This window comes from Nansenia antarctica (assembly GCF_963989245.1).
Source record: "Nansenia antarctica genome assembly, chromosome: 7".
NCBI lineage: Eukaryota > Metazoa > Chordata > Actinopteri > Argentiniformes > Microstomatidae > Nansenia > Nansenia antarctica.
Window position 1 is genome coordinate 17,439,630 of NC_137677.1, and position 10,303 is coordinate 17,449,932.

General features: G+C 49.4%; 1 protein-coding gene across 1 annotated transcript; it reads right to left on the minus strand.

The window, feature by feature from the left end:
• Positions 1 to 7,357: 7,357 nt before the first annotated feature.
• On the minus strand, positions 7,358 to 9,870 carry LOC308162465 (uncharacterized protein; the record flags this gene model as incomplete). The annotated part of the gene is made up of 4 exons (XM_080536616.1): positions 7,358 to 7,381; positions 7,953 to 8,069; positions 8,671 to 8,883; positions 9,733 to 9,870. 4 exons carry the CDS (start codon positions 9,868 to 9,870, stop codon positions 7,358 to 7,360), a joined length of 492 nt encoding a protein of 163 aa, XP_080392742.1.
• Between the last annotated feature and the right edge of the window lie 433 nt (positions 9,871 to 10,303).

Consider the following 10,303-nt stretch of genomic DNA (forward strand, 5'->3'; position numbering starts at 1 on the left):
ATCCACCTCAGTCTCTTTAAAAGGAGGCACCAAAGAAATATGCTTACTGACATCAAAAGGTTTTGGGGTGGTACTGGGAGATGGGGCTTGATTGAGAGCTTGACTCTCGAGCTCTAGCTGACGTAACTTGATCACTTTAGCAGACTCGATCTCACACATCCTCAGCTCATGCTGTCGGGCCTCAGACCTCTCCTGAGCCCTCTCTTCTCTGATGGCTGCCCTTTCCTGGGCCTCCATTTGGAGACAGGCTAACTGAAACTGCTGTTTCGCCTCCTCTCCAAGAGCCCCAGTACTGGCACTACCAATAGGAGATGGGTCAAACTGCTCCAAAGTGATATCCACTTTTTTCAGTGGTGTCTTAAAGGATGGGACGGGCGTCTGAAGAAGCTCCTCTCCCTCTGAAGGTAGAGAGCCCCCAGACTCCTCCTCCCCATAATTGTCATCCTTAGCCTCTTCAATCACACCCTTCTCAACCAGTTCCCCCACCAGAAGAAGTTTCAGCTCCTTCTTTGTTATCCTTTTCTCATATGTAAGACCAACGTGAGTAGCTATTTGGGTGGATCCCCTGGACTGGGCTTATGGCTGTTAAAGAGATAGACACAGACAACCAGAACAGACACTACAACAGACACAAACATATAGACAGACAACCAGGCTACTGATGGCCGTCACACTTGGATATGTTGATTTCTCAGAGTATATGTGTTCAACGTTTCACTTCCTGATTCTATTCCTATGCAAGCAGGTCCACATTTCATAGCAAATCGGTCCGGCAGATCATGGCAGAAACATTCATCATTGCAGTCATTGGTGGTAAACCCAGGTTAATCATGGGGAACAGCTCGATGTCATAGTTCAAGTCCAGACCCAATGCTGGCATTGGATCCTCCTCGGACGGAGGTGGGGTCTGCTCATCGTTGCCCTCTGGTGGTGTTATAATGACCTGTGGCAGGGTGGACTGCTCGATGCCTCCCTCTGGTGGCAAGAACCGTGGAGTGATCTTCAACAACCACTTATCCGGTGTGGTGAACATCACACACTCCTGCAGATTCTTCCTCTCTGATGCTTCTTCAGACTTCCTGCTTGACTGAACCTCTTCCCACACTCGGAGCACTGGTTTGGTTTCTCTCCTGAGTGTATTTTCTGATGCGTCCTTAGGCTTCCTGCCCGAGTGAAACTCTTCCCACACTGGGAGCACTGGTATGGTTTCTCTCCTGTGTGTATTCTCTGGTGTGTCTTTAGGTCTACTGCTTGATTGAAACTCTTGCCACACTGTGTGCACTGGTATGGTTTCTCTCCTGTGTGAATTCTCTGGTGGCTCTTTAGGTTTTGTTCCTGATTGAAACTCTTGCCACACTGTGTGCACTGGTATGGTTTCTCTCCTGTGTGTATTCTCTGGTGTATAGTTAGATATCCCGACCACCTGAAACTCTTCCCACACTGGGAGCAGTGGTGTGTTTTCTCTCCTGTGTGTCTCCTGTGTTGTTTATGGTTTCCTGATGTGGTGGAGCTGGGCTCGCTGTCTGAACCTGGGTTGGAGCTCTGCTCATCTGTAAGAATATGAACATATACAGGGTTACAAACACATTTTGTGCAAAACAATGAGAAAAGTTGCCCAAAAGAATAATATTGTTTTATTTATTTAAAGATTGGAGATAATCGAATGGGGGTTTTGAATACCACAACTATAGTTTATACTGCAAAACATGTTACAGTAAAAACATGATTCTGTCTGTCTGGTTTCTCAAATATGTTGTTAAAGAAAAAGTACAACAAAATCATGCTGTATCAGCACTTCTTTGAATGGCAAAATTACCAATAGCATAACGTTTTATATTGGTAAATTTCATTCCGCAGCATTTAGGCAGGTCAAACCTTTTTTTTATGATTTCTGGGGAAATAAAATGTAAACTGTAAAATCATTATATATTTTTGTATTTAACAATAGTATGTGCATGGAACAAATATGAATCTCAAAATCACTCTAAAATTACAATTTATATCCTTAAAATAATGATTTAGATTTCTTACTACGCTCCCTGTTTTCTTCCCGTTTGCCAGGTCAGTTACCCATGTTCAGTAAAGGGTCAGTTGTGGTGATTCACGTTAAGTCAGTAGGAGAGACATTCACCAAGGAGAGCTTGTACCTTTAAGAGTGGGGGTTAAAGGGGCCAGGGTTTCCGGCTCCGGGTAATGTTATTGTTGTTGTCACTGAGTGTATGTTTGGCATGTATCAGAAAGTGAGGAGAAGTAAACAACCTCGACTCCAACCTACGTCTGTCGTCTCATTGTTACAACTCCCACATTGGTGACCCTGACGAAAGCGAACGAGATGTCTGACAACGAAAACGCCGGTAACGACGCCGCAGTGCCCACAGCGCCCGCACCGGACAATGCTAACATACATGCTAACATCTACGCTGCAACCGTCAAGCTGCCCGACTTTTGGCAGCAGAACCCACGACCGTGGTTTCATCACATCGAAGCCCAATTCCAGCTGAGAGGAATAATGCAGGATGGGACTAAATACTTCCATGTGGTTTCTGCGTTAGATGCTTCGACAACGGCACGAGCGATGATGCTGTTGGAGGATCCACCGGCTGTCGGCAAGTACGATGCACTAAAGACATTTGTGCTAAAACTTTGTGAACTGTCGGAACTAGAGAAAGCGGACCGCCTGCTGTCACTCAATGGCCTCGGTGACGGCAAACCGTCTGAGTTGATGGAGAGAATGTTGTCTGTGCTGGGATCGGCTGATCCCTCGTTCCTGTTCACACACATTTTTCTGCGGCAGCTCCCGGCGCCTGTGCGCACAGCACTGGCCAGTTCCCCCCTCTCCTCCACCAAGGATTATCGTTCTCTGGCTGCAGAGGCCGACAGGGTGTACCTCGCTAACCGGCAGCAGTTTATCCATGCGCTGCTGCCCCACCCAGACCACTCGACCCCACCTCCACCCCTGGAGGACTATACAGACACCGCGGCTGCGGTGACGGCCCGCCGCCAAACCGACGACGGGCTCTGTTACTACCATGCAAGGTTTGGGTCCAAGGCCAAGCAGTGTCGCAAGCCATGCAGTTTCAGGGTACAGGGAAACGCCAGGGCCGGCGCTCATTAGCGGCTATGGGCGCCGGCCGTGACTGCAAGCTGTTGTTCGTCGCCCACTCCTTATCTGGCCGGCGGTTGCTGGTCGACTCGGGCACTCAATGCAGCATCCTGCCAGCGCAGGCCGTGGACACCATGGCCGGCGGACACGGCCCCCAGATGGACGCCGCTAATGGCACACCCATACGAACATTTGGCATCAGGTATGTGGAAGTGTGTTTTGGCGGGCTCCGTTTCGGCTGGGACTTTGTTATGGCTGCTGTATCCACGCCACTTCAGGGCGCGGACTTCCTCTGTGCTTTTAACCTGCTGGTGGATATTAAGAACTGTCGCCTGATCGATGCCCTCTCTTTTGCTTCGTACCCCTGTACGCTGAGGGGGGGCTGGAGCGCTTTGCCTGGCAAACACACTGGCCACCGGGGATCCATATCAACGCCTGCTCGCCGGTTTCCCTGACCTCACTACACCCACGTTCTCAGCTGAGGTGGCTAAGAACGGCGTGGAGCACCATATTACCACCGTGGGCCCCCCAGTCTATGCCCGGGCCCGACGCCTCGACTCGGCCAAGCTTGCAATCGCCAGAGGGGAGTTTTCGACCATGGAGCGACTCGGCATCGTGCGCCGCTCAAACAGCCCGTGGGCTTCCCCCCTACATATGGTGACTAAGGCCGACGGGGGTTGGCGCCCCTGCGGCGACTTCCGTCGCCTGAATAACGCCACAACCCCCGACCGGTACCCCGTTCCACATATACAGGACTTCTCTGCCCACCTGGCGGGGGCCGTCATCTTTTCCAAGGTGGACCTGGTGCGCGGGTACCACCAGGTGCCGGTCCATCCGCAGGATGTGCCAAAGACGGCTGTCATCACACCCTTTGGACTTTTTGAGTTTCTCGAATGCTTTTTGGCCTCAAAGGGGCGGTGCAGACGTTTCAGCGCCTGATGGACTCTGTGCTCCGAGACATGCCATTCATGTTTGTTGACCTGGATGACATTCTGGTGGCCAGCGCGTCCATGGAGGAGCACATGACACACCTCCGGCAGTTGTTTGAGCGGCTCAGGGCCGACGGCCTCATTGTAAACCCAGCCAAGTGCCAGTTCGGGCAGTCATCCATCACCTTCCTTGGACACCATGTCGCTCCGCAGGGAGCCGCCCCTCTTCCCGCCAGGGTGGAGGCCATCACTAGTTTCCCCCGTCCCCGAACGATACAGTCTCTACAAGAGTTCCTGGGCATGGTGAATTTTTATAACCGTTTTATTCCCCATGCCGCCCACCTCATGCGTCCCTTGTACGAGACCCTGCGGGGTAAAGGGCCCAAGGACGTGTTGGACTGGTCCCCGGAGATGGACAAAACCTTCGGGGCTGCTAAGAACACGCTGGCCAACGCTGCTCTACTGGCGCACCCGTCTCCCACGGCCCCGGTCGCCCTCACAACGGACGCCTCTGACTATGCAGTGGGGGCGGTGTGCGAGCAGTGGGTGAACGGGGCTTGGCAGCCGCTGGCCTTCTTCAGCAAACAGCTCCGCGACAACGAGCGCAAGTACAGCACCTTTGACAGGGAACTGCTGGGTCTATTCCTTGCCACCAGACACTTTAGATTCCTGTTAGAGGGCCGCCAGTTCACCGCCTTCGTGGACCACAAGCCACTGACATTCTTCATGGCCAAGACCTCGGAGCCATGGTCTGGGCGTCAGCAGCGTCAGCTCTCGGCGATCTCCGAGTTCACCACGGACATCCAGCACTTGGCGGGCAAGGACAACTTCGTCGCCGACTGCCTCTCACGGGCGGTCGTCGGGTCTGTTCACTTGGGACTCGACTATGCCGCCATGGCGGCGGACCAAGCCGCAGACTCTGACATTCAGGCCTACCGGGTCTCTCCTACTGCACTGCAGCTGGAGGACGTGGTGTTCGACGCGGCCAAAGCCACTCTCCTTTGCGACGTCTCCACCGGCCAACCACGTCCTATGGTGCCGGCTGCCTGCCGGCGCAGGGTTTTCGACACCATCCACGGCCTTTTCCACCCGGGGGTGAAAGCCTCGGCTAAGTTGGTGGGGATTAAGTTTGTTTGGCCTGGCCTCCGGAGGGACGTTAGAACCTGGGCTGGCTCGTGTGTGGCATGTCAGCGCGCTAAGGTGCACCGCCATACCAAAGCCCCTTTGGCACCGTTTGTGGTGCCAGAGAGGCGTTTTGACCACGTGCATGTGGACCTGGTAGGCCCCCTGCACCCATCTCGCGGATATACCTACCTCCTCACCATGGTGGACCGGACCACCAGGTGGCCAGAAGCTGTTCCCCTGGCCTCTACTACGGCAGCGGAGGTGGCCCGGGCGTTCATTGGGTGCTGGGTGGCCCGCTTTGGCACACCAGGTGACATCACGAGCGACAGGGGCCCCCAGTTCACCTCGGAGCTCTGGACTACGGTTGCTGAGCACCTGGGGGTGAAGATCCACCGCACTACGGCGTACCACCCGCAGGCCAATGGACTTTGTGAGCGGTTCCATCGGGACATGAAGGCCGTTCTTCGGGCCAGCCTGGTGGACAGTGGCTGGGTGGACCGCCTCCCGTGGGTCATGCTCGGTCTTCGATCTGCCCCCAAAGAGGACCTCCAGGCCTCGTCCGCCGAGCTGGTGTATGGCCAGCCACTGCGGGTCCCTGGGGAGTTTCTTCCAGATGCTGCAGCTGCCTGGTCGGCCGCCTCTCATAGAACTGTGTTCCGGGGCATTGTGGATGACCTCGTCCCCATTCCGACATCACGCCACTGCCTCCCCCAGTCCTACGTACCCAGGCACCTGCCATCGGCCAAGTACGTCTTCATCCGACACGACAGCCATCGGGCTCCGCTGCGGCCCCCCTACGACGGGCCCTTCCGTGTCCTGGAGGCGGGCGCTAAGCACTTTGTGGTAGACATGGGGGGCAGGTCAGAGCGGGTCGCTATAGACCGTCTCAAGCCTGCTCACTTGAACATTGACGAGCCAGTTCAGTTGGCCCTACCCCCGCGGCCCTGCCCCAGTCCCTTCCATGGCCCGGGCTCCAGTCCCAGTTCTCACCCTTAATCCCCCTCCTGCAAAGCGCAGCCGTTTCGGCCGCGTGATCCGCCCCCCGCCACGTTAACTGTGTGTACTGTTCATTGATTGCCTGTTCAGTTGGACTGTTAATGGTTATCTTTGTTTTTTTTTACCTTCTGGGCTGGTGAATTCTGGGGAGGCCTGTGTGGTGATTCACGTTAAGTCAGTAGGAGAGACATTCACCAAGGAGAGCTTGTACCTTTAAGAGTGGGGGTTAAAGGGGCAAGGGTTTCCGGCTCCGGGTAATGTTATTGTTGTTGTCACTGAGTGTATGTTTGGCATGTATCAGAAAGTGAGGAGAAGTAAACAACCTCGACTCCAACCTACGTCTGTCGTCTCATTGTTACAACTCCCACACAGTCCAGTTAAACATTAATTATTTTAGTGTGCGCGGAAATCCTACTTCATATTTGAAGTAAAATGTTTAAAATGTTTATTCTAAAGGGCTTCAATTATAGGTTTAGGTCTTCCTTGTCATATAAATAACAAAAAAGGGTCTTATATAGATATTATTTTGTATTTTAACCACTTTGCATTTGGTACACATTTAAAAACTATACTATTAAATACTTTTTTTTTTTTAAGGGGTCCAAAAGGCACCAGTTAACAGGATTGACCCTACAATGGTTTTTGGTATTCAACTGTTCAGTCATTTCGACAATATAGATCAAAATATATACAAGATCGAGATATATACAGTAAAATTAACAGATTTCAAATATTGGTGCCCATATCATGTTTCATTAGCTTCCATTTACGTTAAACAAACACCCAAACACAAACATCTTTTTAAAGACCCTGCGGTGGTGAGGTTGGAATTTACAGTGAAGCCGTCTCGCTTAAGTGAATGGAAATCGTTGATACCATTTACCAAGCCGTTTCATCTTCTCCTTTCAAGGGCATCTTTTCCCATGGATATTATAGTTAGTCATGAACTCACTATACGTGACTATAATATGTATATTAAGAGTATTACTTATTGTATTTAGAAATATCAACTGAAAAGGATGCCATCATACAGTAAGTTGATGATGCAAAACATACTGCCAAAGCAACTAGGACGTTTTTCAGAGCCAAAAAGTGGAACATTTTTTTGACTGGCTCCGGGTCCTATCATAGATATACAGTGTAGATGACTCACTTACTTTAGACAAATGTGACAAAGTCTGGTCAATTGGGCTGCAAGTCAGGACTAGGTTAGACTGGGGAACCAGCCCTGATAAATCAATCCCACACAAGGGGAGAGACCAGGACTGTCAGACTATGCAGGTTCTGACTGACTTACAGTGCACTGGCAGCACTGATTTTACAGCAGTGCAATGACACTCACCACTATACAGCAAGGACTTACCAACTATCTCACTGTCTTCCATCTCCACTTCTACTCCGACCTCTTCTTTCACCATCACTCCCTCCTCCTTAATTTCTTGTTCTTCGTCCTCTTCTTTCACCATCACACCCTTCTGCATTACACCTTCTCCTCCATCCTCTTCTTTCACCATCACTCTCTTCTCCTCCACTTCTTCTTTCACCATCACTCTCTTCTCCTCCACTTCTTCTTTCACCATCACTCTCTTCTCCTCCACTTCTTCTTTCACCATCACTCCCTCCTCCCTCATTTCTTCTCCTCCATCCTCTTCTTTCACCACCACACCATTCTCCTCCACTTCTTCTTTCACCATCACTCTCTTCTCCTCCACTTCTTCTTTCACCATCACTCTCTTCTCCTCCACTTCTTCTTTCACCATCACACCATTCTCCTCTACATCTTCTTCCTCCAGCTTCACTGCCACCATCTCTGGACCCCACTGTGAGCTTTTCAGGGCTGGAGAACCACAGCCAGATCCAGGGGACTCTGTGGACTCTGGTTCATACATGGTTGCTGCTCTGAGGAGAACCTGCAGCTAGAGACAAAAGAAGCACAAACAGGGTAAACTATAAATTACAGCCAAACATCTGATCGGACAAGTTCTGCAAATGGGTAATACCACAGTATCAGAACGACAGTTGGGACATTCATCAGATAGTCTTAAAGACGTATGCCGTGCCCTAAGCTTGACACAGTTAATATCCAAACCCACATGCCATCGTTTGAAAAACCCTGGGAAATCTACCCTGGTTCTATTGACTAACAGACCCTAAAATACATATCCAGCAGCATGTTAGCAAATGTACTATAAGTGATCACTGTTCCATTGTGTGTCAGAGATGCTTATTTGCCAGAAGTCTAATCCCTGTATCACTTCAACAAGAAACTTTAAGCATTTTGATGCACAGTGTTTTCTACATCAAGACCAGAGGTATTCAATTACATTTCCCAATTAAAATTCAACAAGGTCCAGTTATAGAAAATGTCCTCAAGCAAAGGTCCGGAACATCATAATGTCTAGCTTGCGTTATGATTCAGTGCCGTACACACACACACACCAAAAAGATGGTTTCCAGGTGTCCATAGACAGCTCATTCAAAAACGTAAAAAAAGAAATTTAGTAGCAAAGTACTAACCTCCTCCCTCATTTCTTCTCCTCCATCTTCTTCTTTCACCATCACTCTCTTCTCCTCCACCTCTTCTTTCACCATCACACCATTCTCCTCTACATCTTCTTCTTCCAGCTTCACTGCCACCATCTCTGGACCCCACTGTGAGCTTTTCAGGGCTGGAGATCCGGGGGACTCTGTGGACTCTGGTTCATACATGGTTGCTGCTCTGAGGAGAAACTGCAGCGAGAAACAAAAGAAGCACAAACAGGTTAAACTATAAATTACAGCAAAACATCTGATGGGACAAGTTCTGCAAATGGGCAATAACCACAGTATCAGAATGATAGTTGGGACTTGGAGAAACCACATTTATCAGATAATCTTACAGATGTATGACGTGGCCTAAGCTGGACAAAGTTAATATCCAAGTCCACACGCATAATTTGAAAACCCCTGGGAAATCTATCTTGGTTGACATTCTATTGACTAATAGACCGTAAAATACATATCCAGCAGCATTTTAGCAAATGTGATGATATAAGTGATCACTGTTCCATTGTGTGTCAGAGATGCTTATTTGCCAGAAGTATAATCCCTGTATCACTTCAACAAGAAACTTTAAGCATTTTGATGACAACCACTTAGTCTCTAAAAAGAGACTGCCTGCTTGGCTACTGGATGTGTGCAGTATGTATATTTCTATTTATTTTCGATGGCTTCTCATTAAAAAAATATCCCTGACTACCGTCAAAGGACCAAAAGCCACATGTCTGTTTTCAAGTGTGTTAGGAGAAGCTCCAGTCCAGTTCCAGTATTTGGTGCCACTGTTAGTCCTCTCTGTTCCCTGTGTTGCTTTATCAATAAATATTCATTTATTGCATATTTGGTTTCCTGGCTTTTGTGTGACTGGTGAACCCCGTCACCAGAGGGCACTAACATCCACATGAAAAGAAATTTGGTTGATTCCAATTGGTTGATTCAGGTGACATTCCAAACGTGTGTTGGAAATTTTCCCAAAAAGATGGTTTTCAAGTCTCCATAGACAGCTCATTCAAAAACCTGGAATTCTAGTAGTAAAGTACTAACCTCCTCCCTCCTTTCTCCTCCTCTGTCATCTTCTTTCACCATCACACCCTTCTGCATTACATCTTCTCCTCCATCCTCTTCTTTCACCATCACAACATTCAACTCTACATCTTCTTCCTCCAGCTTCACTACCACCATCGCTGGACCCCACTGTGAGCTTTTCAGGGCTGGAGAACCACAGCCAGATCCGGGGGACTCTGTGGACTCTGGTTGATACATGGTTGCTGCTCTGAGGAGAACCTGCAGCTAGAAACAAAAGAAGCACAAACAAGGTAAAACTATAAATTACAGCCAAACGTCTGATGGGACAAGTTCTGCAAAGGGGCAATACCCCAGTATCAGAATGATAGTTGGGACTCAATTTCCCAATTAAGAAACCACATTAGCAGATAATCTTAAAGATGTAGGCTATGCCGTGGCCTAAGCATGACACAATTAATATCCAAGTCCACACGCCATAATTTGAAAAACCTTGGGACATCTACCCTGGTTGATATTTTATTGACTAACAGACCCTCAAATATACATGCAGCAGTGTTTTAGCAAATGACATAGGCCCTGAGTCACTGCC